We start from the raw sequence: 19,873 nt of genomic DNA, 5'->3' as shown, positions 1-19,873 counted from the left end.
CCCTATTAGGCTCACTAAATATTGAGACAATTCCCTATTTTACCAAAACAACAAGCCGTCCATTGCAAGTCTTGTATGACAAAATTGTCTCAACTTCTAGCACTTTCCTATTCCATCATCCTTCCTCAAATATTTCCTTACAATGCCTTAGGTACCTATAACTAAAGAACTCCCCCATAATGCCGCCAAACTCTATGCGGTCTATTACAGATCATGGAATACTGCCTACTTTGACTACTTTCAACAACCTGTGGGCAGGAAGACATGCAATCTGTACAACTAAGAGACCAACTTGGAGAGTCCCACTTCAGACCTGTGATGGAGTATCGTCCATTATAATCGAATGATGATGTAAAAAAAACTGAGAATGAAAGCGCTGTCCCATTGTGACCACAGTGTACACTTTCAAGGATTGCTTCTTTTACACATCTGTCCGTGACAGCTGGATAGTCACATGTCAGCATCCTGTTGAGACTGGCAAGGTATTGTAAGGCCATTTCATCATCAGTTTTGCAAGTTTAAAAACTAACAGTGGTGCTGAAATCATCAGCTGGTCATTAAAAGTTGACCTGCAGGAGTCCGGCAGAGCAGGAGAGGAAGTGGGTGGGGGGGGTGGGGGCTGTGTAGATGCCACCGACTGGCTAGATGAGGTAGATCGTGATCTTAAAAGTGATGACAAGCAGTATCATCAGATCAACAGGAATGTGGAGTAACTCAAATCTGATCCATCTCACTTCTAATCAACTTTGATAAAAAAGGACAGGGGGGGTTCATTTTTTTTGTTTTGTGATTTTTTTTTTGGGGGGGGGGGGTGAAATAGGTAGGCAGTGTGCTCAGCCAAATACTGTTAAGAACAATGAATATGGACCCTTAAAAGTTAAGTTCTTCACATGAGGTGGATTGATTTGCCACAGTTGCAGTCCCATCTTCCTTAAACTGCTCCTCCTTCAAATAATGCAGAAAAATACCCGTATATAAAAACTGTATACCCTGAGGATACGTTTAGTATTGACATGGGGAAGAGCACTTCAAAGTACTCGAGGAAGCGACCACACAAAGGTCATAGCCGTGAACGAACAAAGAGCTAACGCTACAAACCTCCGGTGGAATGCAACATATGATGTCACACTTCAAAAAGTCCACAACAACAACAGGATTTCACGCGCCCGCCTTTGTTCTGTGTATGTGCATATACTGTACCAGCTAGAGGGACACGTCACTGTCCGGCAATTTTAGAATTCCCTCATCTGGGAAGAAGTAAGGATATATTCTCATACATATATGTGTTTGACTAAAAATAAGACTATCCAAGGCCACTCAATTCTAGGATGTCTGGACTAAGAAAATCCATAGTGCATAACAGAGAGTTCATAGAGTCAGACAGAAATTGCGCCATCTTTGCCAGTCCCTCTCTGCTAGTCAAAGACATTCATCAACGAAGGCCGCTCTGAAAGATGCATATACTGTGTGTTTACTCCAGAATTAGAGAAACACTGTTAGAGTTGGGGTGGAAATGGACAGTAATTGGGCCTTTTTTCAGGACGGTTTATGCTTCAGACAAATTATTAGTATTCGTGTCTTTTCACGTACAGCTCGTCTGCCGCACGTACATTTTCATCTACACATTCCCTCATACATTCACAAAGGAAACCAAGGCAATTGCAAGGAGCCTGTGAGTTGACTGGGTAAGGGTGACAGTCTCATCGTAACTCCTTTTCTACACCTGAGTTTAAAGATATGGTTGGAACAGAAAATCGCAGTAAAATCAACAGCGCCTCCCGTCTTCATGACGGTCCTCCTCCGCTCCGTCAGAAGATTAGCGGCTCCATCAAGCACTACAGTCAATGGACAAGATGGGCAGGCTTTGTTCAGAGGCCTGTCATCCGTTCATATCTCAATGGCTCAGAGAGGAAAGCGCTGTCCAGTGTTCTTGAAGGCAGTGTCACCTGTGTTTGCCAGGTTGGCCTAGTGGTTAAACAGGCTGCCCTTCTGCTGGAGGATCCTTGTTCAAACGCTCATGCCTTAAGCAAGTCAGTGAATCCCTACCAGGTCTGTAGAGCTGTTCTGTTCTGACCTTGAGCTCCATGTCTTGAAGAGCAGGGGAAAGAGAATTCCTCTCCAGGGCTCAATAACATTTCACATTATTATTATCGTAGTAATACCAGCTGCCTGGATGTGTCTTCAAGTCCAGTGGTGAGCAAAACAGAGCCAGAAGTTTTTGTCCAGTGTAAGAGAATCAGTAAGAGAAGCATGTGAAGCAAGTGTCACTTCTACAGTTTCTGTCAGCCCAGTCCGCATGCCCACATACTTCCTTTAGGCTCACTGCTTAGTCCAGATGTTCTTTCATAATAACACGCCTGAAAGGAGAAGAGGAACAATAAGTTAAATGGCTACAATTCTGTCACATTTAGGGCTGACACACAAACATGGCTCACCAGCATCATGGTATCATTTCTGTTTTCTGTTCAGAGATAATGAGCGGGTCTTCTTAGGAAAAGATACTGTACCTAAGGCACCGTCTTTATATTTAAGGAAGGACGAAATAAGAAATTGCTAGAAGCTGTGAGACAAAGTTTTAACATGTAGTGTAAAGTGTCAAACGTTATTTTTACTCACTCAGACATGGCATTTATCACACTCCTTGTTTACTGCTAGGGCCGCCTGGAGCAGCCATCATCTGTTGCCTAGGTTAACAACCAAAAAAAAACACAATGCGTGTTGTTAAATGACATGCATTTATTTTTACTGATGAATCCTTTAGTCAAAAAAAAAAAAAGTAGAAATTAGCAATTATTAATCATTAATTAAAAAAAAGACTGGATGAATCATTCTACCCTGGATGTAAGAAGTGTTCTGGTGCCAGGCCTCTCTGCTGGATCATCATGCCCTGGAAGTGCCCCACAGGACGAGGGTGTCTGTACATGGCCATGCGTGTCTGACCCGGGGAGTAGGGCAGCTGCTGGGGCCGCTGCAGAGCCTCCATCAGGTGTGGGTGAGGTCTTTGGGCAGCATACCGTCCTGGATCAGAGTATGGCGGGCCAGGGTAAGGGGCTCTGTTGCCACCTCCACGGGCCTGAGACATTATATGGGGTGGAGGAACACCGCCTTGCTGCATCCCGGGGTGCACAGCCCGAGGGTCGTACATGAAGCCAGACATCATGTGTGCAGCTGAGGCAGGAGGGCGCTGTTGCTGAGGTGGCTGCGTGCTACGGCGGCGGGAGGCAGCATTATGGCTGTCTAGGTCCAGGATTTCTTTAGGGCTTTCAGGTCGCTCTGAGCTCTCTGTGTGAACCTGCTTTGCTGGACTGCCACCAATGCTGCTCTCTCCACTGGCCTGCTCCCTGCTTTCACACTTCCCCTCCTCGTGGCCTCCGGTGTGCAGCACTACATCAGGCACAGGAACAGGGGACACCAAACTAGCACCACTGGAACCCTCAGAGCCCAGCGGCGACAGACTGCTGTCCTTCATCTGACCATTACCTCTGGCACTAGCTACAGGTAGGTACGCACTGGGTGGCATCGGTTGGCGTGGCTGATAATGGGACCGATGCCACTCCTCTGTAGGATAACTCCCTCTGCTGTTAGCCTGGTTATGGGCCTGAGCTTGGGGATGGAGTTGGGGGTAGTAGTGTTGCTGCTGGTACTGATGAGGTGGGTACATGTTGGGGTGGGCCTGGGGGTGCTGCTGGCCTGGCATGTGGTAGGAGTAGGAAGTCCCTCCCTGCTGGTGGTAGGCGGGGTGGTGAGGAGGATTGTGGAGGGGGTTAATGGCCTGGTTGTGATAAGGGTGGTGAGCAGAGGGAGGCACAGGCCTGGTCATGTTTGTCTGGCTGTAGTGTGGATGGTTCCCCATACCATACATGGCTCCATTTGCCTGGCTTTGGGGCTGTGGAGGCATGCCGGGATTGTGAGCAGGTGCTGGCCCTCTCTGAGCCTGCATACCTGGGTTGCTACCCACCAGCGGGGTTTGATGGTGATTGGGGCTGAAAGCCTGGTGTTTATAAATACCATTTTGAGGCCCAGATTTCATTGTGGTGTGCTGTGGAGGAACGGCAGTGCCCTCTGTGTTTGGTCTACTTGTAGGCTCACTCGGTCTTTGATCTCCATGGTCTGCTGGGCTAGGGTGGGAGGGTAATAGTGGGGTAGGATGACTGGGTGGCAAAGAGGTGAGCGGGGCTGGCTGAGGGGGTCCAGGCTGGGCTCCTTGTGCGGCACTCTGTGGCATCCCATGCATGGGGCTGTTCTGTGTAGGACGCTGTGGAGAGATGTTTTGAGGGAAGTGATGAGGAGGTAGCAGAGAATTGTGTGGCTGTGTGTTCTGGGTCACCTCCTGGGGAGAGCTTTGCGGGTGGTTCTGAGGAGGGGTACTCTGGGTCGTTTGAGGTTGCTGCCGTTTTTGGATGTTCTGCAGGTATTCACTATGCTTAGCATTTGGCATGTGTGGTAAGTTGTTCTCTGACATTTGCTGAGACACTGCAACATGCAGTGGTGGTATGCTCTGGTCAAGAAGCGTGGGGCTCACAGCTTTTTGCTGTGGACTGCTCTGTGTACGCTGAGGACAGCTGGGTGGAGTGGGATCAGTGGAGCTGCTGTTGAAATGGGATGAGACAGTAGTTGCACTAATGTGTTGAGGGGGGCAGTGGCTGGAAGACAGTCTCTGGCCATCTATGTCCTGCTTGTGGCTCTCAGCTGAAGCCTGTGGGGGGCCCGGTCCAGAAGCATTCTCCTGTGATCTGCCCAAGTTAGGGTCCGGGGGACTCTGCATTCCCTCTGCTGGCCCAGTGCCGTGTCTTGTGTGGCCAGGAATGGAAGGTTGCTCTTGTTGAACTGAAACAGTGTTTTTGTGTGATGAGGCTTCATTAGAAATGCTGTTGGCAGCCACTTTGTTCTCTGATGTTGAGTCTGTAACATAAAGAATAATGAGAAGAAATTTAGCATTGAAAGAACTACTGACGTATTATTACAAGAACAAGGTTGTAGGTCAATACTCTTGCATTATGCTGTGCACTTTGTCAGTCTGAAAAAAGGCAACAGCCAATGTCTCACTGTCTATGCCAGTATTCATCCAAACCAATCAAATGTACAACAGAAAACTAGCAAATTAAATTGCACTTATTCCCCGTTCCATTCCTTTAAAATGAGAACGCAAACATATTTGTAAGTTTGCTAGTGAGGCTTAACTGATGACATGCAATCTCGTGTACCCTCAAAGCAACCAGCAAGAAATTTCGCCAAACTAATGAATATTCAATTTGCCACTTACTGTGAAAAATAATTAAAATCAAATTGCTAAAAGTACTTTTAGCACGAGGAAGGCAAGGATGAGGGCTGTGCTGATTCACAAACTGAGACACTACAGTCTGGAAAGGACATTTCTGGAGAAAAAGGTTAGACTGTGCTTGGGCGGTTGAAGAAATACTGAGAGAGAAGGTCAGGTCTACCTTTGGGCTGCATGTCTGTCTGTTGGGAGGGCTGGCTGTCTGGCCCATTGTCTCCAGCAGGATGCAGCAGCTGAACCTCAGGGGCAGGGGGAGGCTGCTGTGAGGGGTGAGCTGGGATGCTGCCAACTCCTGATGGGGGCCCAGGCTGCTGAAAGTTGCCCATGTGCTGATGAGGGGCACCAGCAGGGGGTCCAGAAGAGGCTGACAGCTGCTGCAGGGCCAGCATCTCTGGGCTTTCCAGCATGGAAGCCAAGCGTGTCCTGCCAGAGGAGTCTGGGTGGGGAACAGGGGGACGTGACGACACGGGCCCTGGGGAGCTGGCCGCTGCAGACACTTGATACTGGCCATTTGGAGGAGGGTGGGGGTATCCAGCAGCTTCCGGCCATGGTTTATGCCCCACTGAAGGAGGGACTCCACCATAACTAAAGTTGCGCTGAGTCACCATGTTGCGATCTTGCATGCGTATGCCATTTGGTCTCTCCTGATGATTCATACTAGTCCACATGTTGGATAGACCCATACCAGGAGGTCTCAAACCTGGGTAGTTGTGCTGAGGTGGCCCTTCTGGCCCTGAGAATCTGTTGCCCATGGGGTGCATGTTGTGGCCCTCTGGGCGGTGGTGAGATGGGTACATGCTGGCTTCAGAAGGGGGTCCAGGCTGGAGGGCCATGGGACGTGGGCCCAGCGACGGGCCATGAGTCGGACCCATGTAAGGGTGCTGATGCTGGTGTGGAGGCTGCTGCTGGTTAGGGCCCATTGGATATCTAGGGCCCATGTGATGTCCTTCAACCATGCGATGCTGGGGAAAAAGGAAAAAATCAAGTTTACACCGTACATCTGACTGTTTTACCACATCAACCTTCACAGGGCGAAATTCTGTAGACACAATAAGGTGAGCTTTTGGTAAAAAAAAACTGTAACAAACATTGTTAAAGTTCACTTTACAAAAGTGTGATTGGGGCTAGATACCTGCATGTTAAAGTTGTGCCTGGGGATGTGAACTGGGTAATTGAAGCGGGGATCCATGGCCATTCTCTGGGCGTACATATGTGGACCGTGAGGACCATGTGGACCAGAGGGACGATGGAGCTGGTAAGGTAACAGAAATGATTCACTACTGAAGTTTGTGTCTTACATTTCAGGCAGAAATCAGAAAAAACTCTGTTCATATGACGCACAGGTTATCATGTGGACAGGGGCACTATTAAGAGGGGGCAAAGGGGACGTGGCTCACCTGACACAATTGCTGCACCCCCCTGACTGGCCCTTAACTGCTCCCCCAGCCTTCTTACATACTGACATTCCCCAAAATAGCCACCCTTCCCACCCCCCACTGAAACATTTCTGGGGCTGTCACTGCCTGTGGATACCTGTTGCCCTGGGTGGTACATGCCCCTGATGTCTCCTTCATGGATGTGCTGCTGGCTCGGAGGCAGGCTGTGGGGGTGAGGGGGACCATTGGACCAGTGAGGTGGAAGAGGTGGTCTTGTTGGTTTGCTGTCCTCATCCTCTGAGAGTGTGCTTCCTTTGCCCCCCTGGGAGTTTCGCTTGCGCTGGACTTGCTCAGTGGCCTTGATCAGACTTTCAGGTCCTGAGTGTTTACTGCCACGATTGCGCTTTTTGTCCTTGCGCTCTTTGTCTTCACTGTTGATGTGGAATTCTTCATCTGTGTCTCCATCCTCTGATGGAAAGTGTTTTAATAAGGCCCGGCTAAAACACCGCTCTAGAGACTCCGCCATGATAGTATACTCTGGGGAAAGGGACACACAAACATCAGCTATGATCACATGATAAAACACACGCTCTTACACACAACCACATTTTCAGCACCACTATAAACACATCCATACCTGTGGCTCACCCACTCATGTACACTCAAATGATAGCTTTTCACCAACATGCTGCAAGTCACTCCCTCCCTTTTGCATACACAACACCCCCCCCCCCCCCCACACACACACACACACACACACACACACCAACAAACAACACCTCACTCCACCTTTCATTCCCTTACAGTCATTCCAATATGAACACCATGTACCCATAGACACACACACTTGCTCCTCTGTTCTCAGCCTAGCACTGGCCTGCTGACCAGGTCAGAGGGCGTAGGTTGACCTCTGCTCCTCCAACCCCTTCCTCCTCCTGCTCCACCCTGGGCCCCCTTACCACTATCCTCCCCCCTGTCCCTGGGGAGAGTATTCAGTTGGATGGATGGCTCCAGACAGGGGGCTTAGGAGCTGGAATGTTTCTCTGGCACTGCAGGGCTCAGATCCCCCTGAGCACTGGAGCACAGCTCAATCACTCCTCATTAATCACTGTCAAGGCTGCCCTGGCCCCGGCCTCAACACAGCACTAAGTCAGGCCCCCTTTCTTTTGCTCTCTCTCCCACTCGCACCCCACAAAACTCACACATGCACTTCTTTCTCACAACGCACACCAGCCGAAATGGAATTTTGATGCATTCATGTTATGCTCTTTCTTAATGGAGGACGCAGGATTTTTGGGGTGGAGCTGGTTTGTGTTTGTGCAACTGTTGTTCCCTTACCGCTGTCTTCTCCATTGTACTCAACGCAGTTTTCAAACATGAGCTTCACGTCGGCAACAAACTCCTCCTTAGCAACGTACTCCGCATCGTTGAGCTTTTTTTCAATGGTGGACAGGTCCATGGGAGTCTGAGGGGATTGGAAAACAATACAATTATAACAATTAAAAACCTTGGGTAATTCTATATTTGTTGCTGACTATGTTATTCAGGATGTGAACCACACAAACAAACACAATATCACAATAACACCATTGCCTACTATTGCATGGCAGCTATTACTGTCTTGACTTTAGTACCTTGATGATCTCATGATAATTGGGGGCATAGGAGTCATCCACAGGCTCCAAGAAAGGCCAGGCATCTTTATGAGCTTTAAGGGCCTCGAGCACTGTAGAAGAGAGATCAGATCAGATCAGATTAGAATAAATATTAATGGAGATTGAGATAAAGCAACAGCCTTGAGTAACCGCTAAGCATACCTTTATATAACGCAGTGTAGTCGTCATCAATTTCATAGCTGAAACATTGAACATAGAACAGGTTACAAAAAATCAACCTTGAGTCATTTGAGTAAAAAGTGAAAGCTGAGCTCAGATGTGCAAAGCCTCTTACAATTCTTTATTCCTGCGTGTTCTGTGGACAGGAGAAGATGGCTCCAGATTCAAGAGTTCAGGTGGCAGGTCTTTCCCTTGAGACAGCAACCAGGCCTTTTCCTCTCGCATCTTCCGCCTCTTGGCTCGCTCTGAGGGAGAGGGACGAACACAGGGGGCAATTACAGGCACAAACAATGAAAAATACCAGGGGGATACAGGCAAACAATGTTTTAATTGCTTTTCTGGTCTCTTGAGTTACAGTTTAAATCGCCCTTGCTGTCCATTGAGGCTGTCGGGAGACTCAATGAAAACCAGGCCTTGGCCATCAGAGGAAGTGGCAGCTCGGATAAGTAGAAAGAGAACGATTCGTCAGCCATCTTCTCTCGGGCCAAGTTGATCAAACGAGCAGAACAGAGGAGAGAGGGTGCATATGTATCGCTGCTTTATCTTTTAACATGAGAGAACTGCCAGCCCCCCCGCCGTGTGGATTAAAGAGGTTTGAGGGAGGATTCCACATATGCAATCCACACAGAGAGCAGGCCAGGTCCTGCTGTTCATCTATAATACATTAATGAGGCTCCTCCACTGAAGCACAATCAGCAGTTCATTAACCCTTGACAGATGATGGGGGGGGAAGTGATCCTGTGATTAAAGGCCCTGAACATTCCCTCTCACAGTCTCAGTGTACTATACATAAATCACAAGGCTTCAAGCGCTGCTATGCCGCTGCAGATTTTTGAGCCGTTAAGAGCCAAACCACAGCAATGGAGATGTGAAAGTCTGCTCATGGGGTGCCTCTCACAATCATTCCTCCTCCGATCAATGACTTGGAAGAACAATACGGAAGCCCCCTACCTGTTCCTGACAGGTTGCTGATGAAAGAGTGTGAAATTATTACTGCTCCTTAAAATGTGACTTTTGGCACTAAGCTTCATTTTTATTTTGAAACTTTTCCTCATATACTAGCAGATATATAAGTATGTAAACTGCTATAGCACTGAAGGGATGTTTATCTAGATCTGTAAATAGGGATACTTGAACATCTTTCTATTTGCATTCCATCCATCCATCCTACCCTCCACAGCTTTGATCTTCTCCTGCTTTTCCCTCTGCTGTTCTTCCTGCAGAAGCCTTTCCTCTTCACGGCGCTGCTCAGCCAGCAGGACCTGCCTGTCCAGCTCTTCATCTTTCTTCTTCTCCTCCTCTGTTACGGCCTTCAGATTGTCCTGAAAACACACAGACAGGCACAGTAATCTACTCTGGACTCACAGAAGGACAGCTTGAGATGAATACGTGCACGCTCAACGTTGGATATCTCTTCCTATATCAATCTCATACATACAACACCAATGTACTGCAGTAGCTAAACACCAAAAACATTTTGTGGAAAGAAGTATTGTTACAGATCATGTCTGCAAATTATATACTTTCTGATGTCTCAGTGTCTTTTCAGAAATGTAGCTACAGCAGTAGCACAACTGCAGTCTGCAACACTGTTAAAGACCATGTACACAGACAAGCACACATACATACCTCCTCCTCTTGGTTGATGTGTTTTTCAGAGAACCGTTGTGATGTGCGAACTGGGGTTGGGTCCAGTAGCTTCTGTTTCTGCTCCCGCTCCTGAAGAAAATAAATAAACAGAGCAAGTTCAGCTGAATCTGTGATTCCAATGTAAACAAAAGGGCAGTACCAGATTCGAACATCCTATCACTCTTTAACAGACTGTTTTTAATAAGCCTGGTAGAAGCGCATAACAACTAAAGTTGTGTTTTTTCTGATCATCATTAAAATTTTTAATCTTCAATTCCATTTTTTTTATGTCTGAATTGCATACTGTCAGTGGATATGCCTGTCATTTATATGCCCAACAAATTACTGATTGAGTCTTCAAGACAGAGAGACAGACAACCACACACAAGCCAACACACTGACAGGCCCTGGGGAGTTGTGGAGGCGCAGTGAGTATTGAGAGGTCACTGGCTCTGCTCTGCTCTCCCCTCCCCCCAAGTCACTCCCCCGCTTTGCCTGCCTGCATTCCCCCACCTTTCCCTGGGGGTGACAGGCAAGCTTAAAAAATTAAAAATACAAAAACTGAACAGTGTCTTTCATGGGTCTTATAATGTAAAATGAGCTCAAGTGTAAGGACATGCTGCAGTTTGACTACAGCATTACAGTCATATCACCAAACAGACAATCCTACAACATTTGAACGTGTTTTTTTCAATTTATAGTCTACTTTGGATCCACATCAGTGATCTAGATATAGCACACAGTAAAGGAGGGAAACACCAGCCAACAGAGCACACGTACATCCCTTGAAAGCCGGTCTATATCAGGAACTGGCCTCTGCAGCTCATGTCAGAGTTCATCAGGGAAGCCGGGCTGTGAATAACTGTCAGCCTGGTGCAGCCAACAGCACTGAGAGGTGTCACAGTTATGCTTCTGGCCATCCATAAAACAACCTTGGGTGGCTTAAAAATGCATTAGCAGCTGTATCAAGCCTGTGTGTGTGTGTGCGCGTGTGTGTAGGTGAGGAGGCAAAAGAGGAAGGAAGGTGTGGGTGGAGAGTGAAAGGCAGAGAAAAGAGAAGAGGAAAAAAGGCAGATGTTCATGATCTGATCTATAGTACCCTCCACAACTACTCTTTCTGCACTCCATCTCTGCCTTGTCTTAGTGTGAAGCACTGGCATATCCTGGGGCTCCACAATTCCTCCCTACATTACCCCCCCGCCTCCATCCAGCATGCACAAGATAGAGTGCCTCTGGTGTCACCACTTAAAAAGGTCGAGAGAATCCTGCAGCACAGCAGAGCTGTCATTCAAGAGGCTCCATCCTGCCTCAAGGTGAGCTCCTTCCTGCTGTCAGTGCCCCATGAAATGGCTGGTGACAGCAGCCTGAGACACACTGAGAGAAGGATTCAAGAGGCTACACACAGTGTGTGTTTGACATGCTTGTGTGCAAACACACCCACATGAAAAAAGACATACGTAAAGTATATGCTCACACTATGCTATGCTATGACCACAATAGTGATAATTGTTGAACAGTTGAATGACTTCCTCTTCTCTATATTATTGTAAATTGAAATACTCCTCATCACAGGGCTTCAATTAGCATGTCAACGTATTAATGTGACACCACTCAATAACCAAATGACCAAAAAAAAGATAACTGCCTTGCATACTGTGAAGACTTCAGTGTTTCCCTTATGGTTGCCTCAAATAAATTTGGTCTTAAACAGCAAATGAAGCCCAGCCTCTGCACAGTACCACAGGAAAATGTGGTGATATAATGTAAATATAATGAAGAGGCAGGATGCAGTGCTTCCATCTCCTGCTGTGCAGCATGAGTGGAAGTTATTTGCATATAAGGACATTAGGGGATGCACTTCCAGTTAATTGAGTCTGGTGTGTCGTTTTTCCCCCACACTATGATCATGACAGAGAACATGCAAAGTGGAAAGAGTTGTCCTGTTCTCTCTTAAAGTCTAATGTGCTGTAGTGGAATTTCATGCTTTCAAAAATTAATGCAGACAGAATGTAAGAGCAAAGTCCCCGAGATGTTCCTTAACAGACCAGCATCATTACAAAACCACTCGATCGCTTCACTGATTTTCTGCATGGAGAAAAGCGATTAATGGATATGATATATAACGTGATTATTAGTAGTACAGCTGAGTGTGCAGCTGATGAAAGACAAGACAAGTGACTGACCGCTGCCAACATCAAACTGCCAGCACGATTCTTTACTTCACTGATGATGATGGAGGAAGGCTGAGAGCTTCGACTAACTGAAGCCATCCATCCATCCATTGTCTATACCCAACTATCCCTTCTTGGGGTTGCGGGGGGGGGCTGGAGCCTATCCCAGCTGTCAACGGGCGAGAGGCGGGGTACACCCTGAACTGGTCGCCAGCCCATCGCCGGGCAACATATACAGACAGACAACCATTCACGCTCACACTCACACCTAAGGACAATTGTAGAGTCACCAATTAACCTAATGAGCACATTTTTGGTCTTGGCTGGAGTGCCCGGAGAGAACCCACACATGCACGGGAAGAACATGCAAACTTCACACAGAAAGGCCCTGCCCGACCCAGGGATCGAACCAACGATCTTTGTGCTGTGAGGCACGTGCAATACCTGCTGCTCCACCATGCTGCCCAACTAACTGAAGCATTCAATGAAATTAATTTCAACAAAGTATAGAAATAAGCTGGAAGGAAACACTGAGTGGGTAGTGTTGGCTCTGACTCAAGCTTGCTATGAGCAGGCCACAAAGTGCATGCATACATGTATATATACACAAGTCCCTACTCTCGCTCAGGTACACATTCCAAGGAAGATATGATAGAACAATGAGAGGGACCTAATGAGTGGCCAACCCCAATGAAGCTGGCCAAAGGCTGGCGCACTCTATCTAGACTCCAACTAAGATATTCTAAAATCTTATAATGGGGATTAATAGTAGCCTCTTTGGCGTCCGACCTTGTGCTCAATCATGCTGCTGATCTCCGGCAGGAAGTTCTGACTGATGACACGGTAGAGGTGGCGGTCCTGTGGGGAGGTTTTGTCCTTGATGCTTTCTGCCAGACTGACCCATTGTTCCTCTGTATCACACACAAGGGACCATGTGCCTCGCTTACAGCCTGGTAGAAGCAAAGAGGAGAGACACTGGCTTATTGATTGCAGGGACAATGTAAATCAGCGAAACCAGTTGTCAAAGCTTAAATGAAACACAAATACATAAGACTCCTCAGTGAAGTCACCATGACAGTTAAATTGCATTAATTCAGGGGATCCTTTCACCTGTGCTCGGGTGGAGATCTTCCAGCTCATTTTCTGTCTTCACCTCTGTCACTTCACTCTCCACATCACTGAAAGGTAAAAATAATTTGACAATTATCAATCAAAAACATTCCTATAAAGAACAGAGTTGCTAAATCTAGCATGAAATGCAAAGGTTCTAATCTAAGAGCAACTGAGCAACTATAAGGCCTTTTGGACATTAGATTAGACTCTTTTGTATGTATAATTGGAGACATGCATCTCCAGGAGCTCTACTCTGCGTTTCTTGGCCTCCTGCTATTCTTTCAGCTTCCCTCCACTTAAAGCCAAATAGAAACTGCAGTGTGCCATAGTGAAGATGAGAGGGTAATGTTAGAAATACAGAAACACATAATTCAATTTTATCACTGCTCTATTCTAGCCATGATATGTTCCATGAGATCCACCCATGGAGCAAATCAAAATACAAGTGGTCTTAACTTGTGGTCAGACTATGGTTGGAGAGCATGTGTCAAAAAATAATTCATCATTTATTACATTTCAGATCCGGCAGTAGGCTACTGATCGGTCGACATCTGAGAGAGAGCAGAGGAAAACGATGACGCAAGCCGACGAAAGCCTGATCATGGATCATTTTCTGCAATAGCTTTTTGTTTTTAGGTTTTACAACTGCACAACCTTTCACTGATATCATAGACCACGTGGCAAACAGCCATGGAATCTGCTGTGACAGTTAAACGTCTGTTTTCTTTTGATAGAACCGGTACATCTGTGCAACACATGCACGGCTACGCATGTGAGCATTTCTTTGCAACGGGCCGCTGGCAGCAACGGCAAACAAAAACGTTTCTCTCACCTTAGCTGAGGGTCTTCCAGTTTTTTCTTCTTTGGTGGTCTTCCCCTTTTCTTTTTCTTTGGTAATGTTAGTTCAGTGAGTTCACTGTTGGGAAAACAACAAGAAGAAGAAAAAAATGCTTTTAAATTATAGCCTTTTAACAAGGGTAATTAGCAATAGGGGCCCTCTATAATTAACCCTCAACAGTCCTGTAAACAAGAGTGCCAAACTACTATTGTAATTACACACGTACCATACGCTCCAGTCAGCCACAGAAAACAGTGACATAACATTCATTCTTGGTGTACTGGACAGAGACAGACGGTATTTACCTAATCCTCTCTGCTTTCCTATTGACTGGCTCTTCTTTGTACATCCGAGTGCCATAAAAGTACCAGTAGAGGGCTCCATTTCCATCTTGCCCCAGCGGTTCCACCCTCAGGCTGTCTGCATCCAGTCCCTGTTGGGGGTGGGGGGTGATGACATTACATTTATCGAATCATATGTACGACTGTTTTTAAATCATCAGTCATTAGTGGTTGATGTCATTCAGTCGTTTTCACCTACATGGCTGTGAATCATCCACCGGCATGCGGTGCTTTCAGGATCTTATGGGTGCATTCATAAATTGAGTCTTATAATTATTATAAAAAATCTGATCTCATGGAGAAAATATATTAGAGGGAAATTCTAATCTGACAGACGGCGTGGTGGTAAAACTGTCGAGTACTTATTAGTTGCAGCTTAGTTAAAGATGGGATAAATGCTGGGCTACTGTGCAGGGAGTTGTCTTTGTCAGCTGCAATAAAAAGCTACATTACTTTGAAATTCAGCTACAATGTAAATGTAAATGAAAAATTCCCCTCAGGCCACAGTGAAAACACCCCTATGTTAAATAATTACTAGAAGGAAAATTAGGTGCTTTAAAATTCGCCCACCAGCTCTGAGTTGGAGTGCGCCCACTTAGGGGCTTTCACCTTGTCTTAAAATCAGAAACCCACTCTTTATACCCACTTCTCCTGTACGAGGTAAAAACTAATTAAAGGAGCTGCAGATTTTTCATGTAATAACATTAAGTTTTAATGGGATACGACAATTATAGCTAGGTACCCTCATATTTCTGTGCCTGCGTATTAACTAATGTAGCTTCACTGGTGTTGATTTCTATTTCATTTTGACAAAAAATAAAAGTAGAATGCATACAACCATATTTAAACAAATTGCCTGCATGAAAACAAATATGTGCAGATCGTCCTAGCTGCTCCTTGTGGATATGTACCTTAAGCAGGTCAAACACATCAGCAGCATCCAGACGGTAGTCACACAGCCGGTGCAGCAGTTCCACCTGAGTGCGAACAGGGAGGTTCTCAAAGGGGCCCTCTCGAAGTGGGTTGGGCTTCCCTTCTTCCAGTTCCCACCGGTAGCTGATAATGTCGTCCAGGTAACTACTAAAAGCCTCGGGGCTAAAGGGTAAAGCAAGAAGAACAGGAGAGAGACTAAGAGCGAGAAAGGTAGGTTCTTTAAGTTTCTCAAGATCAACATGTTCAACACCAGATTCAATCTCTTAAAATACAAAAATGGAAAGAAAACCTTTGTACTCTCAGTCCAATAACCAGCTCTATGCTCACAGAATACAGGAAGCAACACCTGACATTCTCGTGGTTGATGTGCCATTATATTCACAATGATCTTTTGTTGTTGTGGTTATCTCCCTGTCATTGTGTGCACGTTGGTGTCTATTGTACTGTTTCGTCCTTGCAGAATGACTCTTATGCTCTTCACCTACGATCTTTTCCTCGTGCTTTACAATAAAGAAATCGCATGAACCAAGCATTCACATACAAAGGCAAAGAATGACCATGAAAACCAGGATAGAAAATTAATGTCACACAAGATAGAGAATAAAATCCACTTGGTAACTATAGTAAAAATAATGATGAAAATAGAATAAAAAGAGTGCATTGAAAACCCACTGAATAGCAGTGATGAAACAGATTACACGGAACGCAAAAAATCCAGTAAAACGCAACATTTTAAACAACATTACTCTCCAGGTTTCTTTAGTATCAAAGCTGTTTTGAAGGCACCTGAGAAAGCGGCTGTTTGCAGAGATGTATTTCTAATCTTCATGAGGACGTGACTTGAAACACTGTCAAACGCCAGCCTTCAAAATGCTGTAGGTACAGGCTCAGCGCTTCAGGTGGAGGAGTTCCATTCATTGACAGTCTTGCAGAGTTCAGGTAATGTAATACAGGTGAATTTTCCCATGGTTTTTAGTGTTTGCAGAGGTCATCTGTGTTTACATAAGCAACAATGCTGCTCGAATTGAAGTTATTTAAGCTATATAAGGAATATTATTATGTGTTACATACAAGTTAAGATGTTTATAAACTCTCTTATGACGCTTATAGTATTAAATAAAAAATCATTTACCAGACAGAAGGGTCTTTTTTGGTCCATTGAGATCTGTCAGTATGGATAAATGCAACCAATTCAATTGCAAATGCTGTGTGCACATTGTAAAGCCAACACACCATGTTTCAATATCCTTTTGTAATGAATAGCTTAGGAAACAAACAAAGTTCAAACTACCCTGGTGGCTGGTGAGACAGAGGAGGTGGAGCCGAAAAAGAAAGAAAAAAGATTTGTTTCTTTGAATGGGAGCGGGGTTGTATTTCTGCTATGAGTGGGAGCTGGTAAATAAATGTTGGTTCCGGTTCAGGTCTAGCCGATTAATCTGTACCTTTCAGTTCCAACTCAGATGAACAGAACAAGGGCTTGGGGCAGGGGTGAGCATCTATGCAACGGCACAGAGAAAGAGGGACAGAAAAAATGGCTTATCTTGAAAGAGCAGTGTGCACTTTTCACACAGCTGCAGGCTACCCCCTCCTCGCTCCCCAATCTCTCTCCTACTTTCTGTCCCTCATTCTCTCCAACATCCTCCCTCCCTCCTGTCCCCCGCTCCGGCAGAGCGTTTAACACGTGCGGATGAAAAGGGAAGCTCTGTGAAAGGCCAATGCTGAGCAGCCACCCCCAGGATGCCAGCGCCTGTCCAGTCCAATAAAGCAGGTTGTCCTCCTGTTACCGGTTGCCTGGGTGGAAAAACTGGATCATTCCTGTCCCTCTGCTTATCGGTTCACTGGTACCACTATGCTACTTTCTCATGATGGGCTAGAATAAGATGTGTATGAAGGGGGAAAACCCAGGAGATATTAGGCAAACCTGTGCATTTCAATAACAACCTCTGCTCCACACTCACTTTCTCCCTTCATTTGATCACGGGCGTGAGAAAAGTTTCAGTGGTGATGCAGGTTTCATATGTTGCAGGAGTACTACGACATGATTTCACCACAAACCTAGCCACCATATGGTGAGTAACTTCTGACTCCTCGGCGAGTCACTGCGCTGGTGACTCAGACTTCCTGTGAAGGCTCCTGGGTGCTATGACTAACTTGAAGGAGATGGAAATCCTGCCTTTATTTTGGCAGAGAAATCAAACAGTGATAATTCATCATATTCCATTGTGCCTCTGATGTTCTGACAAGGTTAAGACCTAGACCTAGGTCTGTAAAACCTGTTTCAACAGCACAACTAAATTTAAGTACGATAAACAGTTGTTTAAGTAGCCCTGAAATCCTGGTCAGACTCATAGTCTTGTTTACTTAATATTTCATCAAATACTTTAGTTAAAAAGTTCTTATGTGGTTGCTTGTGCTCACACAAGATTTGGAATATCAACTTCATTTGTTCAATGAAAATGATTTTCTTGGTGGTTTGATTTACCACAGTAAGACTTTTCTGGTATCATAACCAAAATGAAGCCAACATATCTAGTATCGTATCTTATCACAAAATTTCAAATGACCAAAACAGATTGAATCATGCTAATTTTATCTTATTTTCTGATGATACGCATCAGAAATTATGGCCCATGAGCGACTAAATAGTGGCTCTTTTTCACTGTACCAAAACCAGACATGGCCCCAAAACTTCAGTGTAATGTACAAATGGTTAAATGTCACTTGCATTTTTTTTAAACTGTTTAAAAAACAATTTTACTACTTCTTCAACATGACTCAAAAGCTCATCCCTCTGCTGTGAATACCATGAAACAGAGACTTTAGTTTTAACGGCCTTTGTCAATATACAAGACTCTTTTTTTGTTCTATACTTACGTGATGTCATTGCGCTGGTAGCATCCCTGCAACAGACAGGCAATTAGGTCCCCGAGAAAGTCCAAATCCTGCTCTGACAGGGCTTTCTCAAGCTCCTGGACACAAAAACAAAAAAGGAGAGAGTAAGGTCAATGCACATGTGAAAGACTCAGCAAGTGCTTTTACTTAACAAACCAGAGCCATCTGTGCAAAAGTACAAATTACAGATATGAATATCAATGTTGCCACAGCTCAGACGGGCAATGACTTTCAATAAGGAAAAAGAATGATGAGCAAAGTACGATTTTTGATTTATAATTCTTTTTGAGGTAAACTGCTGCCTTTAGCCATTCCTGTTAGTGCCATAAGAAAATGCTAAATAAAATGTTAGGCCAAAATGAATAGAGCCACTGAAAAGTGTACACAGCACAAAGGCGAGACTTAAACATCCACATTCATTCACATATGAAACTGAACATGAAAACTTTCAAAGCCTTGGATTTGACTACATAAAATAGTACTAAACTAAATGTGTACAGATCTCCTGACACACTGTATTTTTAAACCCATTTAAACCCAATCTGACTTTGGGTTTTGGTGCATTGAGGTTGCTGTAGTTGGTCAGTGTGCAGTGCTGAGGCTGCAGTGTGGCAGAATGACCGAGAAACGTTCATTTCCACAGGGCACAGGAAAACATGCCTGTAACTATGAGCGCACACGTCATTATATGTTAAGCATGTGAAGTAAAATGGCTTGTTTGTACATTTGATCGCAGTCACAATGCTAATTTCCGTTGCTAACAGACTATGGGCTAGTCGGTGTATATGTATGTGCATTGAAGAACTGATTCAGGAATCAACCAACCAGCCTCTGGTAGAGGCAGAGGTAAGCTGGCAGAGGTAGTCAGCAGGAGGGACGGTTGGAATTTGCAAGCTGTTTGATTAGGGCTTCTTGGTTTGCCAGTGGTTGATTGGCTGGAGCCGAGGTTCAAGTTCAGCCATGACCCCTCTCCTGCCTGGCATTGTGTTTCAGCCATTGAGGTTTTATGAAGCGGCAGTAACCGGCAGAACAAACTCTAAAGGACCTGAAAGCACCAAGGAGAGATGGCAGGCAGCAGGGGCCTAGAGCTGCAACACAGCCATGCCCCCCTTCTCTCCTCTACTGACCAACCAAGACACAGCATCCCACACAGCTTCCCAGCATGCACTGCTCTTCCCAATGATACCCAAAGGCTCTAGAGTGGAACAGGAGGGGAGAGAGGGAACAGGAGGCTGAGAGGGCAGAAATGCAAATGCAAAGTGCTCCGTCAGCCAAGTGTCCATTTCACTTAAAGCCCCCTTTTGCAGGATGCAAAGCAGCCCCTTCAGGCTGAAGCCCAACCAGCCGCTCTACAGAAAAACAACATGACTGAGTGCTGCTGACCACTCCTTACCCTTCGTGGTCATTGCTCTCACACTAACAACAGACCCAAACTCTTCCTCTGTCACTCTTCCTCTTTCAAACATT

The 19,873-nt window shown here is 45.6% G+C and overlaps 1 protein-coding gene across 1 annotated transcript in view; it reads right to left on the bottom strand.

Moving 5' to 3' along the window:
• Window positions 1-803: 803 nt before the first annotated feature.
• The window catches only part of cecr2 (CECR2 histone acetyl-lysine reader), a 32,949-nt gene continuing 13,879 nt past the window's right edge, over window positions 804-19,873 (bottom strand). Inside the window, exons 2-19 of the mRNA XM_070972224.1 lie at window positions 18,389-18,483; window positions 15,493-15,676; window positions 14,546-14,673; window positions 14,235-14,318; window positions 13,400-13,467; window positions 13,079-13,239; window positions 10,119-10,208; window positions 9,661-9,811; window positions 8,605-8,734; window positions 8,472-8,509; window positions 8,289-8,380; window positions 7,993-8,119; window positions 6,812-7,191; window positions 6,411-6,530; window positions 5,442-6,240; window positions 2,835-4,902; window positions 2,617-2,684; window positions 804-2,357 (exon numbers count right to left, since the gene is read on the bottom strand). Of these exons, the coding sequence (XP_070828325.1) occupies window positions 2,633-2,684; window positions 2,835-4,902; window positions 5,442-6,240; window positions 6,411-6,530; window positions 6,812-7,191; window positions 7,993-8,119; window positions 8,289-8,380; window positions 8,472-8,509; window positions 8,605-8,734; window positions 9,661-9,811; window positions 10,119-10,208; window positions 13,079-13,239; window positions 13,400-13,467; window positions 14,235-14,318; window positions 14,546-14,673; window positions 15,493-15,676; window positions 18,389-18,483 (4,767 nt within the window). The 3' untranslated portion in view covers window positions 804-2,357; window positions 2,617-2,632. The remainder of the gene's footprint in view (window positions 2,358-2,616; window positions 2,685-2,834; window positions 4,903-5,441; window positions 6,241-6,410; window positions 6,531-6,811; window positions 7,192-7,992; window positions 8,120-8,288; window positions 8,381-8,471; window positions 8,510-8,604; window positions 8,735-9,660; window positions 9,812-10,118; window positions 10,209-13,078; window positions 13,240-13,399; window positions 13,468-14,234; window positions 14,319-14,545; window positions 14,674-15,492; window positions 15,677-18,388; window positions 18,484-19,873) is intronic.

The sequence above is a fragment of the Chaetodon trifascialis genome, chromosome 10, assembly GCF_039877785.1.
Source record: "Chaetodon trifascialis isolate fChaTrf1 chromosome 10, fChaTrf1.hap1, whole genome shotgun sequence".
Lineage (NCBI taxonomy): Eukaryota > Metazoa > Chordata > Actinopteri > Chaetodontiformes > Chaetodontidae > Chaetodon > Chaetodon trifascialis.
The sequence above is the reverse complement of the archived record's forward strand: the minus strand, read 5'-3'. Positions and strand labels throughout refer to the sequence as shown.